Here is a 21,587-nt window from a genome sequence, read left to right as displayed (position 1 = left end):
ATGTATACCAATGTTTGATTAGTCATATTGGTAAAGAAGAGAAAAGACTTTTTTTTTCCCCCATCTTCTGCTCTCTAATCTTGACCAAAGAGAACTGCTGGGATGTAAAAATTTTTACTCTTTTTTTAATACATAACACTGTATGATTTTTTAACTTCTTAATTTAAAATGATAATTTCTTATTCTCACCATGCCAAATTTAGATATCATCAATTAAATCCAGTTCTTATTTAATTGTTATTATTTATTATTTAATATTTTTCCCCTCAGGATTATATGGGTTACTGACTTGATCTTATCTCTTTAGGTAGTTCCATAATGGTTATCTAACAAATTATTTTGCTTAAAGCTTGTGGACACATGGTTCACACAACATCAGTCAAACCCAGACAAATTAGCAAACCATCCAGCAAATAATGTCGTGGAAAACAGTGATAGATGCAGCATAGTGTGAAGCACCATGCTCATTTACCACATTTCTTAAACTAATCAAAGTTGTTTATGCCAGAGGTCATTTAGCCCATATATATGGTTGCAAGAAGCTTCATTAATCAATACTGTTTTCAAAGCTAAAAGTCCCGGTTAATTGCTGTTTAATGTTTATTTTGTTTGTGTTTTGTCTTGTTTTGTTTTTCCAAACAGGAGACATAATAAGATACCAGTGTCAACCAGGCTTTACATTGGTTGGTAATGAGATTCTGACATGCCGACTCGGTGAAAGGCTTCAGATGGATGGAGCACCACCTACATGTCAAGGTTTTTTATTGTTTTTCTTATTCTTCTGTCAGGCCAGCTGAATGGTGATTCCTTAAATACCCTCCACTATCTCTTTACATAAGCAGGCACACTGATAATATTTCAGACTTTTTGATGTTATTCCCAATAGTATTACTGTTCGTTAAGATGAATGTGTGTCAAATATTAATTGAAAATAATTAGCAATATTTTAATTAATTTGATGAGTTTAAAGGCCTGCTGCTCTACTTTTAAAAATTAATTTCACAATTCTTTTTTGGAGGGAGTCTAAATTTAATAAATAATGCCATTATTTAATTTGTCTAGAACATAATAGTATGAAAATTTATATTGAAATTTTAAAAAATGCTAAATTAACATAGGATGGATTTGGGTAAACAGGATCACATAATTTTTCAGTGCAGCTTCAAGTGCTTCCATTTTTATTCAGTGTATTCTAAAGAATAGTTTTTCTGTATATGTGTGTGCATGCTTCTGTGTGTTCATGTTTTCCTTCTTTTATTGAAAACTGAATAGAGAGATATAACGCTATCTCATCATTAAGGTAAAAACAAGATTACAATCCTGCCAACCACTAACATCACAGTTTAAAACAGTCTTTATTAAGGTGACAATTGATGTGTAATGCTAGAGTAGAATTTTTAAATCATTTTTGAAGAAAACATGAGAGTTCTCTTTCACATTGAACTGATTAGGGAGCTAATGGAGACAAACCTTGCATAGGATTTGGTGTTTCTTTTTTAAAAATCTCTTTAAAGTTTCAGTGATGGGCACAAGTTTATGTTTTCTTACTAATCTTCCATTTATTTCCAGAAAGATAAATGAAGACATACAGTTAAAAACATGTATGATAAAATATTTCGAGGGGGGAAAAAAAAAACCATAAACTCACAGCCTTATAAAAGTATGATTTATGTAAACAAAAGCCATTTTGAATCCTGCTAGCTGTCATGATATTCCTTCATGATCCATCTACTCCTGAGCTTAATATTCTAACACCTACTGCAAGATTAAAATACTTTCCCAAATCAGTCGTAATAAATGCAGTTGATTTACATTTCTATTAAGTGAAAAATGCTGCCATCTGAGTTTTCTTCCAATAAGATGGTTTTTGGCTCCTCACCAACAACTTTAATTAGCATATCTATAAAATACTCATGATGAAAGATTTATTTGGAAATAGTGAATAACTAATAAATTTACTACTTTTACAATTAAAACTTTAATATTTGACTGTTTCTTAGTAATTTCTGAAGTTTCAGACTGGTGCACAGTTTAGTTGTTATGAATTTAAACATCAGTATATTAATTTTTAGAACTTAATTTTGACTACAATGTTCAAACTCTGTTTTCAGCTGAGAGTTGAAAAATTACTCTTTTATAAATATAACCTTTTCCTGCATTCCTGAAAAACTGGAAGGGTCAACTACTACTGCTGAATAAATTCTTTTCCTCTAGTGTTATGCACAGAACTACGCAAAAGCCAAAATCGTTCATAGCAGTAAGTCTAGCTCTTAAAAATGCAAAGTGATCCTGAATTGTGAGTTTTATAAGAACTTTAACACTGATATTTTCTGAAAATCTGTGCATTTATTTAGGCACAATTTTGTCTAGGAATAGTTTCCAATACCCCAATTTAAATTAAAATCCTAAGTTATCAGTCTTACAGCATTTAGTGGGTGAAAAACCATAGTAACCTCCAAGTACTGCTTTAAAAGTTAAAATTAAGTAAGAATAGATAGGACAGACATATGTACTAATCATGAGGCATTCTCTCAGCATGTGTTGCTGAAGCCATATTTATATTCATTGCAAGACCCAAGACAAAAACTCAGGAATTATGACTTCAGTTGCCATAGTTAATCTTTTCTCTGTCACATATGAATGCTAAAAATTGGATAAAATAGTAAATATTAAATCAGTGCTCTTATCATTTCAGTCTAGAGCTGAAAGAAATTAACATAATCTTCAGAGTCACTAGACTCTGAAAATTAAAAAAAAAAAAGGAATTATTTAAAACATTTAAAATAACCATTCAAACTGGCCACCTAGAATAAGCAGCAACATAACTGTCTTATATTTATTTATGTAATATGTAAGTTTGAAGATATCAATATGTAAGCTGAATTTCAACAGTGAAACCCAGATCGATAGAGAGTTCTGTGGTATCTAGAGGCAGCAAAATTATATGGCTAAAATTTGTGTCTTTCATGATTTATATATAAGGTTCCATACTTTAATTGTGCAGGCTGTAACACATTACATAAGAATCACTCTGAAGGAATAAATTCAGCTCTTCTGTTGGTTCATAGCTGTATTAGTTTACTAATTCTTTTCACCAGGCAGAGCATATGTTTATTGTTAGACTTCAGAGTTTTAACTTCTGTTGCCTTAACTTTGTGCATGTGTTAGACACTTTAGCCAGCAATAAGTAAGTTCCGGTTGAATTTTGCTTCATTTTTAAACTTGAAATAATTTAATACCCACATTCAACACTCATTTATTTATTGAATCTGGTGAGTGCTGCTTCACAGAATTTAAAAAACAATATATTAGTTTTGAATCTAATGTACTGCAGCAAAGATAGTGTAGTCAATAATGAGGTTTCCTTAGGATAAAATATTGAAGCAAAATATATTAAGGTTTTATTTGGTGGTTTTAATTGTTACAGGTTAGTTTATAACACATTTAGTACTATTTAAAACTGTCACCTTTCCTTCTGTTTTTCTCTGATGTGTATCAGCTGGATGAGTATTTCTTAAAATTCTTGAAGATTTCTTTCTTTAGATCAGAAAATAATCACTAACTTCCACAAGCTTATGCCAACACTTATCATCATCTTTTGTTAAAAGAGAGTATTTCCCATGCAGCATGTAACTTTCCCCTTAGTTTTTCTTGAAATTTGCTTCTACTTTCAGGATAAAATGAAAGCTTTTTGCATCATAACTAGAGGACCTTAAGAATACTCCTGAATGATGACTCTCAGCTATATCTCAGCTACATTAGCTCAGATTAATAAAAAAGTATTAGCTACCCAATTCCCAAGTGAATCCATTGTAGAGAAATAAGTATTTAAGCTTTTTATAAAATTCCTGAGGGATGTTTTCCTCAAGATCCTGAAATTGGGGATAGTTCGCAAAGCAGAACCATATGGAGACAGCAAAATTATCTGTAAATAAACTAGTGCAGACAGATGACTATGATTCTCTTCCTGCCTTTCTGCCACACCTCCTTGTGTGTTTACATATGTATGTAAGCATAAAGGTTGAGAGGATCAGTTCTTTAATTTGCTTGAGACAAAGTCTGTATCACAACTGTCCCAGCACTGTAATTTGAGAACCATATTCTAGCCTTACAAGTTTTCTCATGCGGAGTGGAGGTGTTATATTCAATCTCTTCCTGACTAATTGAGACAAACACAGGACATGAAAAAAAGACTATTTAAATTTAGCAATAAAATGCTAATTTTGTAAGTGAGACATGAATATTTTAAAATATACAGACAGATTCCTTTCTCATTTTCAACATCTGGATGGATGGGGCTTTGAGCAACCTACTCTAGCAAAAGATGGCCCTCCCCATGGCAGGGGGTCAGACCAGATGATCTTCAAAGGTCCCTTCCAACTCAAACCATTCTGATTGTATGATTCTTATGAGTTATGTTTACAAAGCTGATTATTCTTGTTCTGTCTCTCTGCTTTTCTGTGTTCTCTCTCTTCATAGACCAATGACTTTTTCCCCATAAAAATATGTTTTTTTGTATTTAATAAGTAAATATTTTTAGTGTTCTTGAGAAATCCAAGATCCAGTTATTTTCTTGTTTAACTTGTAATGGCTCAGTACTAACTTGCTTTCATGTAAGTTTCAGTTGTGAATATAAAAACCAGATTTTAAGGTTCCTGATTAGCAGTGTTCAGTTCCAAATAAACTGCAGACACTTGTTCATATACCACAAAGTAAATCCAGTTCTTGAAATAAGTTCCAGTAACATGGTAATATCAAATATTTTTATTTAATGAGATTGTTATTCTGTGTAGACCTAATTAATCTCGATAAATTCAAAGTCAAGCCCCTTCACCATACCTTTACACACCATTTTGCTCAACTTCAGCAACTGCTTTAAAATAATGATGATAAATTACTTACAAAGTAGCATTTATCCTGCTAGTATCCTCTATCCCTCCTGAAACTATGACAGTTAATAGCCAGAGTTGCTATGTATTTTCTGGCACAGCTAGAGTGGAAGGTTAATAACTTCAGATTGTGACATGGAATATAAGAAAAAATAATTCTTCAGAGTAAGGAGAAGGTATGGTAGTCAATACTTACTGTAGAAGTCAGCAGAGGTAGAGCAGGTGTCTTCTTTTACCCTTGCAGAAAACATCCTCACATTTTGGAGGTCTAGCTTCCCCCAGCAGCATTTCAGAGAAAAAAGTAAAGCATGTTCCTTTTCTTATTTCCTATAGTTAAATTTTGGGAAAAGGCTGTTGGCAATTAAGAACTTCAGGTTTTTATAACTTCTTCTTCAGCTGGCTCATATCTACTCATCAGGGAGATAGTATCTCTCTATTAGAAGGAGGAAAGTATTTGGTTGTCTGAACTTGAAAGTTTACTAAAAATGTGAACGTATAACCAAAAATCTTTCATACATGGGGTTATTAAAAAGGAAGTGGTTTGTAGTTATAGATTCAATATGCACATAAAATATGACACATTCACAGACCTGTAATACCAAAGTACTGAAGGATGATGAGGAATATGGAGTTAAAGTACATCTATACATATATCTCAAGGTGATATTTGGATTTTTACTTTTAAGTGGGGAAGAATTTACCTATTTTTTTTGCCTCTTAATTTGATCTTTATTTCCTCAGAAAGTGTCTGTCACATGGTGAACTGTTGTACCTGTTTTTAAAAGGAGGAGCAATTAGATGAATTGCCCAAAATCAGCTTGAGATTTGCTAACTCTTTCAGGATTATAACATCAATATCTTAACTGCTAGTCATACGCTTTGATTTTAAGAGCTCTTCTTTGCTGTTACTTTCTGTAAGAGATAGAAAAGAAATGGGACTATATTAGGTGTGGTGAAGGAAAAATAGAATTTCAAGTGTTTTTATTACATGTAAAGGCATTAATCTAGCATTTTCTGAGATTTCTATGAATCTGAAAACTAGGCTGCTAGATTAGCACAAATCATCTTGTCTAATTAGTCCTGCTGAGTCCTGCTGAGCAACAAAATGTCAGCCTGAAGTATATCTTTATTCTCTAGACCAAAGGCATCTTGTCTGAATAGTGCTTACATTGTATGTAGGTACATCAATGTTTTTGGAGTTTGACTGAGAATCTCAAAATTTAGGTGCTGCTTTATACAGACTGTAGGAGTGCTTTATTACTCTTTAGAATCTGATAACCAAAAATTACAGTGTCTTCAAGTTTTGCTTTCAGTGCAAGATTTTACCTGGAATTACTGCTGACAGGAATAATAATCGGGTGGGGGTGGGGGTGGGGGTGGGGGTGGTGTGTGTGTGTGTTTGAACAATGCAACAGCTTAGTACTTACACAGAGCCTGCAAGAGTTTCTTATCTTCTGGAAAATGAAAGAAGAAAAATGTAATTAATTGATAACTTCTGAGGGTATTTATTTTCAAGACAGACATTACTTCAGATTTTATTTCTACTGATTTTGTTTCTAAAATGTCACTCTTTCTGTATTTATGGAAATAAGCTGATCTTTAAAGGAAATAAGACAGATCTTTTAAACTCAGGAAAATCTTGTCAGTCACATGAAAAGAAACAGTTGGTTCTAGATTTTTTTACCAATTTTTTTGTTTCACAGTGCTCTGTCCAGCCAATGAAATGCGTCTGGATTCAACAGGAGTAATACTGAGCCCTGGATATCCTGACAGCTACCCAAATCTCCAGATGTGTGCATGGACCATTACTGTGGAAAAGGGTTATAATATCAGCATGTTCTTTGAATTCTTCCAGACAGAAAAGGAATTTGATATACTAGAGGTGTTTGATGGTAACTATAGGATGCACAACTTTGGATGATACTTTTTCTATATATATGTATATTTTTACATTGCATCTGTGTGATTACTATTGTTTATGCATACCAGAATTTGTCAGTATAAAAATCTTAAATAATCAATTATTTGGATTTGTTGTGCTAAAAAGAACTGTTGGATTACTGTGTTTCAAAGTTGTACTGCATTGACTATGTTTAGAAATTATTTTGTTTCTGAACAAATAAGTACTCTCTAGTAATTTCATGTAATTTCATGTAATTTCACTTCCATTTTTAATTCAGATTAATTTACCATTTGCTTGGTGGATGTTTTCTATATATATTAATTCTATGCATATAATTAATTGTATGTTATTTGAAACTTTGTAACTTCTAGGTTTTGGTTTTGTTTTTCTTTTTTTCCTGTGTCAAGGACCAAACAGTCATAGCCCATTGCTCATTTCTCTCAGTGGAGACTATTCATCTTCTCTAAATATAACCAGCAATGGCCACGAAGTATTTCTCCGGTGGTCAGCAGATCATGGCACCAATAAAAAGGGTTTCAGGATAAGATATATAGGTATGTAAACCAGTCTTTCTTTATTGTGTATAAAATTTCAAATTTCAATATGGAACATATTTATTTATGTGAAAAGGGTAATGTAAGCTTGGTTTTGTAACATTAATTGCCCAGACTGAAATAAAATCCAATCTGTTTTATATATGAACTTGATGATACTGATCTTGTGAGGAAAAAAACCCCACAGATCCTGAGTAGGATATGTGAAACACATGTGCTCCATAAGCTAATGTTTCACTCACAGGACTTTAAAATGGCATAAGCCAGTACTAAAGAGGAAAGAAGCAGCTTCTCCCTCCCGTCTTTTATGTGCACTCATGTGCCTCTGTTCTTCATACTGGACCTTTATGCAATCCATCATTAACACTTTTGGTGGGACAGAGTAAGAGGTGTCAACAAGACAGGAGAGAGCAGCTACAAGGTGGAAAAATATGAGACTGTAAATGTTTGAACTCTAATTTATGGTTCAACAGAAGCAGCAAAACGCACTAGAAGAGATCAATTAGTATGTCAAAAAAGCCAACATTTTGTGTGTTATTAATTCAAACAATTTATGAATAGTGCGTGAGGATGATACTTAACAAAGACTGAATTTTGTATAATTGTTTTTATAGAATTATTATATAATATCAATTTTTAGAGCGTAATAATATTCATTAATCAAGCTGAAGTAGATCTGTTGCAATTTACAGCAATTACACAAAATCTGTATTTGATTTTTTTATCATGACCAAAGACTTGGAATACACAGAATAAGGGGTACTGGGGATAGTATCTGCAAACACTGGAGAAGTTATTGGTATAAACCAATTTCACTTTACAAAGTGGAGAAAGCAATAGAAAATAAATATAAAATTCTTCCTCTTTCTGATCCCCCCCCCCCCTTCAATTATTGGCTAATTCACTATGGCAGAAAAATAATTAGGCTCATGATAGTCTGTAAAATAATATTAGTGTCATCTTTCACTTAGGAGAGGATAGTTGTCTCAGAGGTAAAATGTTTATTGTATAGCTAGATAAAATTCACTGTTGGCTAAACACAGAATATTATATTATAACAATTTTCATTGTCTGTAGTACCTGTTGGATACGTTAAAAGTAAAAGAAGAGAAAGTTCTTAAAACTCTTTCCCTACTGACAGCAAGAGAACTACTGAGAGGTAGCCAGGAAATATTTACTAGCTATCTGTAACATTCAGAAAATACCAGTATATTTTCTTATACACTAAAGAATTAGAGGTGTCTGTATCTTTGCTTCTTCCAAGAGTGTAAGTCAGCAATTTAATGTGAGGAAGAAAATATTCTTGTAGTATGCACTCTGAAAGATATGGCAGTTGTTCTTATTCTTCTGCTTGCTTTAATAAAGAGTAAACAAACAGCCATGTGACTCCTTCCTGATCAGAGGAAGCCTTTGCCTGAGAAAACTATTGACCCAAAGTAAGTCACGGGACATGGAAAGGCTTAAAGAACAAGTGAAGCGGCACTTTTCTATTTGCCTTGAGAAAATGGATATCAATAGTTACCAACATTTCTTCAAAGCATGAAGGAAGCACTTGGAAACAAACTTCCAACTTAATTCTCTTTCCTACAAAATTGGAAAAATGGCTATCTTGACTCAATAGTCTTGGCTCATCCTCGAACCAAATCAATGAGAGACCAAGTTAAATTCTTAAACAGACAACATTTGTCTTAACATGGCTACCAGGTTATAAGTCCCTTCTGGTCCACTCCTTTGGCAAGGAAGCCAAAACCAAGCGAATTTGTGCTCATGGACTTGATGAACAAAGGAGTTAAAAGAAATATAAGCATAATGATATATAATAATAAACAATCTTTAATGTCAGAGACACTTAAAGTACATAAATCCTTTCATAGTATAACAACTATATCTCTTGAAGATCTTTTTGCTCTCATAAAGATTTCTGGTTTTTTTTTTCATAGTATCTAAATAAGAAGACTTCTGTAGGACTTTCTGTATTCTAAAAAAGTATATTTGCTTTTGCCATGGAATTATGGTGACACAAATATGATAAAAATCTATTTTGGATTTGCTAGTTCACTTCAATTCATCATATCACAGAACTTGAATGAAATAAATTATTAGGACCAGAAGGAAAAGATTAGTTGAAAATAATTATGTGCAGTATGCTCTTGATATTTTCTTTTAAAAAAAGATTGTATACTACTGAAATTTATACAATTGCAATAAATTTCATAATGAACTAAAATTCTGTAGCTTACTTTATTTAAAAAAGAAGATGGTGAAAAGAGAACTAGTTATAGAAGTGATCTATCACTACATTTCCTTTGAGGCTACAAAAACCTGAATCCCTTATAAATCCCTATTCTTTTATCTTTATACTTAGTGAATTTGCTTGCTGCATGCATGATCAGGATACAAAAGACAACAACTTTTAGTGACATTTTCTCAGCTTGTTATCAGACGTGCACTGAATTCAACAAGAATCTTTCAAGAATTGTCATCTGGATTCTAAACGCATCTTTTATTTATTCAATATTTATGTTTAAAGCTCTCTACTGCAGTACTCCAGAGTCACCTCCACATGGTTTCATTGTCAGTCAGACAGGTGGACAACTCAACAGTATGGTTCGCTGGGCTTGCGATCGAGGTTTTCGGCTCATTGGGAAAAGTACTGCTGTATGCAGGAAGTCTCCGTATGGTTATTATTCATGGGATGTTCCAGTCCCAGCTTGTCAAGGTAAATTCTTTAATTATAAAACAATATAACCTAAGGAACTTTCTTTTTCCTTTTCAAATGTAAGCAATCAGTCTACTGACTTAAAATGAATAGAAGGTAATCATTTAATGGACATGCCTCTGTACCAAAATTTTTCTATGTATTAAAACATACAAAAATATTTTTAAGAAACAATATTTCAATAGAATTTGCTAAGACTTGCAGATACTAAAAACAAACTACATCTCTGTGAGGGGAAAAATCCCCACAAATTTTAAATGTGAAATTATTCAAAAAGATCATTTAAAGCTGAGTAGTTAGTGAAGTTCATTTCTCATGAACCAAGAAGTATATAAAAAAAACCAGAAATACCTGAAACTTGCTACATTTCCAAGAACAGGAAAAAGGACCAAAAAAGCATTGCCCATGATGCTATTTTACTCTTTCATGTTTTAAATTCAAATTTAAAAGATAATTCACTGAGTTAATTGTAAATTTAGTTTCTTTTGCCTTGTAAAAGCAAATGATGTTCTACTTAACAGTGAAAACGAACTGGTTATTTAATACCCATCACAATGGTATTCTAATTCTTCCTTTCCTGAAAAGAATGTTATTGTTCTGATAACTTACGTATGTCACTCTTCGGTGAACTATGATAATGATTTTTTTTTTCCATTAAAATTTGCAGGTGTGTTTATTCAAAACATGTACATTTTGTTCCTGTTGACCAGTAGAGATGAATGCTATAGGAAAGTTCCATGTTAATTTCCCATTAGGTTTTTTTGACAAAAGTCCTTGAACTGTATGTTTCTAAAGGAAAACTACCTAACCTTTGTCAAAGGTGAAACAACTTCACTTTCAAAGCTCTTTGATAAATTTCTATTAATAAACAGTGTGACAGTATTTTTAAAAACTGAAAGCCCTCAAAAACAAAAAAAAGATACAGGCAATGCATTTGCTACATATCATTCTTTAGCTCTTTTCTTCTCATCAGTTTTCTAAGGACTGCCTTCATGACAGTTATTTGTATAAATTAATCAGACTGTTAATTAGATTTATCAAATAACATGTAATTAAAAAAAAACCAAACAAACCAAACAACTTACCAAATTCAAATAGCTCATACAGAGTAGAGTACAGTAATGGAAATAGTTGCAATACACAGATAATACTTTAGGAACAAGTGGAGTTAAATTCTTAGTAATCTCATGGTGTCTGATCAAGTACAAAGACTCTTGGTACCAACTGTTAGCATATGGAATATTATTTAATGTATATATTAGTTGAATAGTAGTTAATTATAATTATGCATTTAATGAGGGCTAGTTTTGATACATGATATGAACTTTAGTCAATTCTTCCTGCAAGTCCTTTTGCATGGAAGGTGGTTTGTGGCCATGATATGTAGTTGCAACTCACAACAGCAAACTTCAGATTCAACCTAAAGACACATTATTACTGCAAAAACTCTAAGGAATAAGCAGCTTCCATACATCAGTCATACATCTAAGCTTACTGTTGTTTTATTGAGGTGAAAATTATTCCCCATACCCAGATGATACAGAACATTTGTGATATGATCTCTTGTATCAAAAGGTTGAGAGCACCATCAGTAAATATCCTCCATGTTCTTTCACAGAGGATATTTGCAAGACGCAAGGGCTTTGCCATTTCGAGTACTGTTGAGCAGTACAGCTTCAGCACAAAGTACCTCTAACTCTTTTAAGTATGGGCCAATGGCTTTTAGAACTTGATGATATAGAGGATGAATATTGCTTTAACAACTATTATAATTGTGAGTCAGATTTTACCAACTCTTTTGCCAGGTGATATCAGATGATAATGTCACAGTCTTACCTTCTACTTTACATGCATTAACATTTATAGCATACCTAGCAAAGCCATTTTAATCAATTCTTTTACAGATCTGAATGTAGGATTGCCACAAATGATCATTTAACACAGAAAAAGATTAGGCCATTTTTTTTTAAATAGCAGTGCATGAAAAAAAAAATATCTATAATTTCTTTAAAAACAATCCGTCTCATTTTAGTCTATTTGTTTTCTGTCTCCTAAATGATTACCAGCCAAATTACAGTAGTAGTTACTGGCATCATCCTGTAGGAAATGAGAAATCTACGGCCTCATAATTTATGAATTCTTTAGTGATGCCTCTGCAGTCAGCACAGGTAGTGGTTTGTGGTTGTTTGGGTTTTTTTTAGCAATACTAAGTCCATTTCCTGGCAAATGTTTTTTATTGCCTTCAGAATATTTCATGACTGTATGTAAACTAATGCTTTCTCTTTACATTTTTCATTTTGTATCTGTACCATTATTATAATTTCTAAATCCTCTCCTATAACTAATGAATGCCAGTAGCCTTTTCCACTACAGCTTTTTTTTTTCCAAGTTCATGAGTAACATCTGAGCAATTTTTAATGTTCTCATTCTTATACCTATATGAATAAAATCTTGATCTCTGAACCTCTAAATAGATAATACCAGCCATTCTTCAAATTTTGTACTACAGGACTGACAGAACCTGAAAAATCCAGATACACACTTTAACCTTGGATGGAAGATATTTTACATTATTTATAGAACTAAACATATCTCAGTAGAAGAGACTCAATGCAGTAGTAAGTAGTCAAAAAGAAATGCCTCAAGCCAGACTACAGCAATTACTTGAAACCTGTTTCACAGTTAATACAAAAGCACCCTTCCTCTGTCATGAAAAGATGTAAAAGGAAACTGCTTCAAAATCTAATAATGTAGTAGTAGAATGGTAACAATAATACAAATTAATTACAAACTTTTACTGTTCTAAATTTTAGATATTAACTATTCTGTTTAAGAGAAATGCATTAAATGAATCATACTGCGAAGGTGGTGTCATCCATGTGTCCATCTTAGTTTTAATGATATTAAGCCTCTGACCACAAGTCAATAAAAGATTCCTATGATTAACTAAATTATGAAGCCTGATTACGATAAACTTTTGAAAGAACAAATAGGTTTGCAATGAACTACCTGAATACAAGAATTAACATGAATTCGTATGAATGGTTGAATATTTACAATTGAACATAGATCTTAGACGATTCAAAGTGTTTTAAAACATTAGTTTTTCTCCCAGCTATTTTTATGTATTTTTATCCCAGCATTACATGATCCTTGGGTTTAATTATGAGATATTTCTCTTGCAAATAAACATTGCTTCACACAGACCTCATCAGAAATCGGTATTAATATTTTATAATATCATATATGAGTAACAGGCAAATGTTTTTACAGGAATTCTAGGTAAAGCTGTTAAGTAACTAAAAGTTAAAACGTAACACTGTATCCAGAAGAATTATATTATACTAAAGCATTAAAAAAAAAAAAAAAGAAAAGAAAAAGGAAAAGAATACCAAGAATACCTGCTTAGGTACGATACATAATGCGTTACAATTTTCTCAAAAATTAAGCTAAAGTACATATATAGTGGTCTGGAACAAATATCTGATGTGTAAAGCATAAAGCATAATACCTTCTACCTTTACATTTTTTTAGACATGGCTATATGTTTGAGATGGTCATATTCATATACATTGGAACAATTAATATAGCTATGTGTAAGATAAGTCAGTCTTGTATTTATTCAAAATATGATTCTGTTTATTTCCAAATGCATGGCTGTACTGGGACATGTGTGAAAACTCAATTAATAACTTATTAAATGCCAAATAAGTAGTTGGCATCCTTTAAAGTGATTTGTAAGTCAATATACAGGAAATTTAACTTTAATAAAATTCCTTAATACTTTAGAAGTTGCATGTCCACGTAGTTAAGTTCAGAGGAGTATGTCATGGAATAGTTTTCTGTGACACTGAAGTAGTCTTGCCTATATTTGTAGTGCTCCTGATAAATGTTATCAGCTCTAGACTGATGTCTGCCGTGATAATACTTTTTTATTTTACCCTATCCCTGAGATGTAAGAGGCAGCTACATCTGCTAAGTGTTGTTCTTAAGTGAGGCTGAGCAAATCCAAGGATTGGAGGTCCTTAATAGGGTGAAGAGTCTGATTTCTGTTTGGGAAATTGTCATCACAGAAACTTTCAGTAGCACCTTAACATTTAGTGAAGGGTATTTAAGAACTTCATCCTGGTCTAATAATAGCTTCTGAAATTTCAGATGAGTCTTTAAAATGTGCTGGTGGGCCCTGAGAGCTAATAAAGTTAAGGTGTTCAAAGGGCTGTATAAATATATCTTTAGAATTGGAACTGTGTCCTGAAGTTTGTGAACAAAGAATAGATTTTAATGTTCCAGTTACGATTATAGTTATAGTGTTGATTTGCAATACTGTTCAAGCTGACATATAATGACCAAACATTTCAGTGATAGACCTGATATTTGCCATTTTTTCCCTGTCAAGTTGTCAGATGTGGCAATAACTTGTCTTGATCTTTTGTAATTTTTTTCCCTTAACTAAAAGCTAAATTTCTGTGCAAGTTTCCACATATGTAAAATTCAGCTCATAACTCAATATAACTGCTGTAATCAAAAGATGTCATTGAGTGATTCCTTGGGAGCTCTGTTGTTTATATAAAAGGCTCTTATCAAGCATTTGGTGTGCTGGGATGAAACTTGTTCCTTAAAATTTAAAATTAAGGGAAAGAGATATTTTTCTTGTGCCACAAGATTAATTCTGTTAACATCGATAATATGACTCAAAATTTATCAAGTCACTAATAGAGATTTTTGCATACTGAAGGAGTAATTAGTCTCAATGGTAGTTATAAGGCATCTCAGGTTTTATCTACAAAATACGTGATATATATTTTGCTGATTGCTAAAAGAAACAATTTGCAGTATGTGAACAAGCAGTGCTGTAGCATTTGTTGGTGCTCAGGATTGTAAGCAACAGTTGTTAACGTGTTACAAGTCTTTTGGGGGTAGATACTAGATTTTATACCCTTCTGAATGCTGGCCCTGATGTAACTGGAAATGGATTTGGTTCTGCAACTCCATTATTGTCTGAAACTTCTTTTTATCATTAATGTGGTTTTGAAGGAAGAGGTTAGCTTGGCCAGATATGTGATAAAGAGTGTTATTTGATTATGCCTTGGTTACACCAGCTTTTGGTTATCCTCCTCTTTGCACAGACAGATCTACTTAATATTTCCTGCTGCAGTCCAGGCTATTGATGAATTTCATATATAATAAACACCAACATGATCCTATGGTTTCATTTTAGTGTCATGGAGGCTCAGTTTTTATCTTCAGTGATATCAGGTGGAATAGCTGATAGGTGAACAGCTTTGTCAGATATTTAGTAAGTGGAAGATGGACCCCCTGTTTTAGTTAACTTGTTGCTTTTTATCCATCTGGGATCATGTCCTCATACCCTCTGGAAGATGGAATTCAATGTCTCTCTTCGGGCCTTCAGTGTCTCCTAATTACTGTTTTATTATTTTTTTCTAAAAGTGTGTTTGTCTCTAGTTGCCAGAAGATAGATGTTTTTATAGTTGCCCAGATGAGATGTGAGCAAATTAATAATAGTTTTCTGTGATCTTTTCAGTATAGTGTGTCCCTTTTTTATAAAATTTAAATGTGATATGCAGTTTCTTTTTATAGCAATTCAAACATATTTTAACATTGATTCTGTCACCTCTATTCTGCAAGTTGTGATATTACTAGTGCTTTCCCTGTGTTTAAGCCGTGACTATTATCTTTGGTACAGTGCCAAACTGTTCATATATTGCTTATGAAACAGATCTGTCTTATGTCAGATTGGCTCACAATAAGTGCAAAAATAGATTAATCTTTTTTATCAAGTATTTATACACAGTCTGAGAGGCTTACCTTTTCATATCTCTATGTAGGCAGGATGGGTGGTCTCTTAGGGTTCAATATTCCACTTCAAAGTAAAGTACGTAAGTGCCTAAGCTCTACCTTTTTTTGGATCTGGCCTGCAATAGATGTATGTTTGTAAAATGTGGAAAAGATTTAGAGAATCACAGAATGGTAGGGGTTGGAAGGGACCTCTGGAGATTGTCTTGTCCAACCCCCCTGCTCAAGCAGGCACACCCAGAGCAGGGGGCACAGGAACGTGTCCAGGCAGGTTTTGAATGTCCCCAGGGAAGGAGACTCCACAGCCTCCCTGGGCAGCCTGTTCCACTGCTCTGGCACCCGCACAGGAAACAAGATTTTCCTCATATTGAGGTGGAACTTTCTATGTTCCAACCTGAGACCATTGCCCCTTGTCCTGTCATTGGGCACCACTGAAAAGAGTCCAGTCCCACCCTCTTGACACCCACCCTTCAGATATTTATAGGTATTGATGAGATCCCCCCTCAGCCTTCTCCAGTCTGAACAAATCCAAGTGTCTCAGCCTTTCCTCATAAGAGAGATGCTCCAGTCCCCTTAGATTTGAATTTATTCCCAAAACAGACAGAGCCAGATCTTCTCTTGGCACTTTCTTTCTGCTTAGTCTTTCATTTTCTTTCTGCTTTTAGGAGGAAAAATAAAACATTGCATGTTAATTTTAGTGCTTTTCCATAGGTCACAGAGTACACCCAATGGAAGAAACCTGAAGTACAAACCAGATTCCTAATGTCTCAGACTGGTACTTTATTCATTCAACCCTGCTGATCATATTTTTTTCCAGATATACGCTATTGCCTCTTCTTTGATTATCTTCTGCATTTCAAATGGATAGCTGCAGAGTTATGAAGCATTGCTCTTATTCTTATCCTTCTCCGTCAAAATACAAAAACTTTCTGAGATTTAATTCCCTAAAATTTTAAGGGACTTTATTTGTAGGCTTAAAACAGACATTAATGAGTTAAAAAGACATTCTTTAAGAATTTAAGACTGTTGATGTTACAATTCATAAGCCCTTTGAGATGAGTGGAAGCTCATAGTGAAGAATATATAAAATAACTATGTCTTTCTCTTTACTCAGCAATATCTTGTGGAATTCCTAAAGCTCCGTTAAATGGTGGGATTTTAACCACAGATTACTTAGTTGGCACTCGTGTTACTTATTTTTGTAATGATGGATACAGACTATCAGCCAAGGAACTTACTACTGCAGTCTGCCAGCCGGATGGTACCTGGAGCAATCATAACAAAACACCTCGCTGTGTAGGTAAGTAACATGTAAAAGCTCTCCAGTGAGTAAGCACCTGGCTGTACATTTTGATTTTTTATCCAAGGTGCAAATCTTCACATTATCTAAACTTTTAGCTTCAGGTTACTTTAATCTATGAATAATTGCTGGTATTAAATTATTGTGAAATGTATATTTGAAATGTATATAGCTGAGATACATATTGAAACATTCTCTTGCAGCAGCAGAAATAGACTAGAGATTATAGAATACATTCAAACTGATAATTAATTTGCAGCTAAACTAAATTTAATGGTTGCAGAGGTTTATGCAAGAGCCATGTCTTCAGTGAGACCTGCCTTGTTCATATACTGTTAACAAACCCTATTTCCTATCCAGTATTGCAAAGTCTCTGGTACTGTGGGATACTTGTTTGAAACTGCTGCTTATTATTTATATTCAGCCCATCATTATGATTCTATACTATCTAAACGCGGGGGAACATCACTGAAGAGAAAAAGCATGTTCAGTCCCAAAGAGAAGTGGATACCATCAGAGTTATAAATGGGGTATGAAAACCCAGGTGATCATAAGACTGATAGAGAAACGTCAGTGTCTAATGGACATTAAGATTTGGGTTATCTCACCCAATTAATTTTGAAAAGGAAAGAAAACATACCCTAGAATAATTTTCAAGGATTTTCCCTTTTTTTTTGTAGTTTTTTTTCTTTATTTTCCTCTTGTAAATTGCATTCCCTCCTGACTTTTCCTCTATCTAAAGAAACAATCCAGATGAAGAGAAAGTAAGTAGTATCCAGCAAAAAAATTTCCTCTGTGCCTTTTGATCATGGAAAAAAATAGTTATAGTTATGTATCTTGGATATAGATATTATTTTATCTTTCACCAATGTGCAGCCTCTCTAAATGAGTATTTAAGACCTCTTAGAATTTACCTGGGTAGAAAAATAATTCCTATATTGAAATGTAGCTAACATTTTGGTAAAGATTCTGAGGTCTGATGCAAAGTGTTGCAGGAGTTCCATGACTATCAACCTACACTTATTTCAGCCATGGTGTAGGTTCTATCTACACCAATTGCATAGCTTTGCATACACAGTTACTGCTCTGTCTGGGCCATTGATAATTATTAATTAAAAGGACAGAACTCATACCTAGCTGCCCACACAGGCAATTTCAGATACAGCCTTACTTTTCACACATTATGTCACTGTGTTCAAAATATATTTCTGAATAAGTAATGGTATAGATTTCCCTAAATTGCCTGTACTAAGCCACAAATAACTATGTGTTTTTGTTATTCTGGAAGTTGTTACATGTCCAAGCATCAATTCCTTTACACTGGAACATGGAAGATGGAGAATAGTGAATGGGTCACATTATGAGTATAAAACAAAAGTAGTTTTCAGCTGCGATCCAGGGTATTATGGTTTGGGACCAGCATCTATCGAGTGTCTTGCTAATGGCACCTGGAGTTGGAGAAATGAGCGGCCTTACTGCCAAAGTGAGTACATGTTCTATCTGCATCTGCTGTACAGATTTCAGATAAAAATATTTTATTTGGATGAATTAGAAATTAACTAATTAAATATTGGAATCAGTGAATTAGGAAAATATTACCTGGCTGGAATTCACGGGTATCCTAAAAGCTATTATTTACAAATACATGTTTAGTGACAAGGAAATATCTGTAAACATACTTCAGGATTTTAAAGGTCCCTAAATCTATAAAGGTACAAATAAGTAATATTATTCTAGGTCAAGAATGCTGTATAGTCTAAAAAAAAATGCAAAAACTTTGTATGCTGTCTGCACACTTGATAAATAAAATAATCTCTCCTTTCAGCTGGTTGCCATACACTGTGCAAGTCCACATCATACCACCTGGTATCCTGATAACCTGCAAGAGCTACTTTAAAAAAAAAAAAAAAAAGTAATAAATATTTAGATACTTTAAAGAAGCTAAATGTGTGGCTACAGTTATGCTACTCTCCCCCACCCCTCTGAAAAGCAGGTTTCTTTATGTATTTAAATTTAGACATCTGTTTTTGAACAGATGGGCAGTTTGGGGTATAATTTGAAGCCCCAAAATTCTTCCTCTTTGTGAATCACCATATGGTGTACACCCTGATAGAATTGGGTATGGCTGTGGTTTTGGTGCATGTAGCTAAACTGTGCGTAGCTGCATGTATGTGTATAAATCCACACATATCTAAAAAGCAGGGGAAAAAAAGTGTAGATAAACCAGATAACTGTGGTTTAGAATATTTTTAGAATTTATTCACAATTTATTTGAAACTAAGATAAGAGGGAGCTGAAAAATACAATTCCAAGGACAGATTAATTATATTAGAAATTAACCTTAAGTCTGAGTTCTTTATAACCGACTGGATATTTCATTTATAATTTAGAGGCTTTTTAATAGTTAATTGCAGTATTTCACTACTTCTAGTGTTAGAGATATTGTGTATATGTCTGTATCTATATACCTCTCTGTGTATATAGATATTTTACATACCATATAGGTATTTGTAACCATTTTAATGTAAAAGACAAACATTTTTTACTGTTTGGGGAAGGGTTTTTTGCAATATTACCACCTACCTTTTTTTTTTTTTTAGCATAAAGTTTACTGGCTGCTTTCAACCTTTGATAATCCACCACCTTGTTTGCTAATAGTAAAGTTCTTTTTACTAATTCTTTAAAGCAAAAATATTATTTTGAATCAAAAGATGCTTTGAATTGTAAATAAAAAGCAAGGAATTCCATGCACATTGTTCATTCATTATAACAACATGATGTGTGAATGATAGGGCAGCATTTCATTATGAACTGGAAGATAAAAATGACATCTTTCCAAAGAAACACAAAAATAATTTTTTAAAAGGCAACAATTGTGATATTCCAATATTAAGAAAAAGTCATTGGTAAAACCAAAGTAATTAAATAGCAATTAATTTTCTGTTTGGTGGGTTTTTTTAACTTTACAGGGACAATTTCAATTGGTGTGTGTCCCTCTCTTTCTTAAGGATTATTTCTGGGGAAGTAATACTCTTTGTATGCAGAGTTTTAAATCTATTTTTTCTACAGAGTGAAATACTTCAAGTTCTTAAATGTATTTTTCTGTTTCACTGATTGATAAGTATTACTGGTTGATAAGTATTACTGTATATGTGTATGTGATACTCAGCTGTACATTTTTGTTTTGTTTTGGTTGTGCCATAAAGTTATTTCTTGTGGAGAACTTCCAACACCTCCAAATGGGAATAAGATTGGAACTCAAGTCACATATGGATCTACAGCTATATTTACTTGTGACTCAGGATACATGCTAGTAGGCTCTGCCGTGAGGGAATGTCTGTCTTCTGGACTCTGGAGTGGAATTGAGACCAGATGTTTAGGTATGGATACTACTGTCATGGCTTATCTATTTTCTTTCTCTCTAGCAGTCAAAAGTAAGCAAAGTGAATCAGCTTGTCTCTTCCTGTTAGCACAGACATTGAAGAGAGTTCTGCGTTTTAAAAATGTGTGTGACTGGATTGTTTTTCTCATCAAATTATAACTATGATTACCTTTCCACAGATTGAATCTCTTTTTCAATATCTTCCCAACATACAAAACCTGTGTCACTGGATTGCTGCATATATCTCTAAAGTACATAAACAGCAAGGCTGACTGATTCCAGATGTGTCAGCTTTAGTACATATCCTCAGTAAAATATCTGCATAGTAGGCCTGAATTCAGTGGTTACATTATAGAATTAATCTGCACACTTGCAAATGATACAGGAAAAAAAATGTTTGTGGAAACTTTGGCAGGAACATTGCAGACATTTCTGAGAGAAAATCACTATCCAGACACTATAGAACTTGACACACTTTAATTGTACATATTCAGGCATCTTCACTTATTTAAAATAATCAGACACCAGTCCCTGAATCTTTTTTGAATAAAATGAACATGTGATCTCAGTGAAAAAATTTCAGAGCTTCCTTTTAATTTCTTATTATCACATGTACCTTGATCTGAGTTATTGTGTTAACTGTAGAGACATAGATTTTAACTCTATATGCAATTAACGTTTTAGTTTCAGTTGAAATCCAAGCTATAATTATGTTCTGGTTTTATAATGCAATATGAAAGCCATATTTTACCTTGTCATTTGTGGGGGCATGAGAATATAAAATAATATCCATAAACTGAGACTTTCAGAAGAAGCTGAACTACTATATTCATTAAATATAGGGGTTTGTGGAAATACCTCTTTATGCAGATTGTCGTTTAAATTTTTAGGCTACTCTCCATCCCAAATAATTTTCCTTCTGTAATACAACATTATTTGATGCCAATCTTCACTTAAGCTTAATTTGAATGACTTATGAATGAGCAAAACTGTTGCTTATCAGTCTACAGGTCTGAAGCTGGAATG

General features: G+C 33.2%; 1 protein-coding gene across 1 annotated transcript in view; it reads left to right on the top strand.

The window, feature by feature from the left end:
- The window catches only part of CSMD3 (CUB and Sushi multiple domains 3), a 614,053-nt gene that overhangs the window by 509,615 nt on the left and 82,851 nt on the right, over nucleotides 1–21,587 (top strand). Inside the window, exons 47-53 of the mRNA XM_075085810.1 lie at nucleotides 643–756; nucleotides 6,593–6,781; nucleotides 7,200–7,346; nucleotides 9,877–10,065; nucleotides 16,994–17,179; nucleotides 18,468–18,662; nucleotides 20,386–20,559. Coding sequence (XP_074941911.1) covers nucleotides 643–756; nucleotides 6,593–6,781; nucleotides 7,200–7,346; nucleotides 9,877–10,065; nucleotides 16,994–17,179; nucleotides 18,468–18,662; nucleotides 20,386–20,559 — 1,194 coding nt within the window. The remainder of the gene's footprint in view (nucleotides 1–642; nucleotides 757–6,592; nucleotides 6,782–7,199; nucleotides 7,347–9,876; nucleotides 10,066–16,993; nucleotides 17,180–18,467; nucleotides 18,663–20,385; nucleotides 20,560–21,587) is intronic.

Source organism: Phalacrocorax aristotelis, chromosome 2 (genome assembly GCF_949628215.1).
Source record: "Phalacrocorax aristotelis chromosome 2, bGulAri2.1, whole genome shotgun sequence".
Taxonomy (NCBI): domain Eukaryota; kingdom Metazoa; phylum Chordata; class Aves; order Suliformes; family Phalacrocoracidae; genus Phalacrocorax; species Phalacrocorax aristotelis.
The sequence above is the reverse complement of the archived record's forward strand: the minus strand, read 5'-3'. Positions and strand labels throughout refer to the sequence as shown.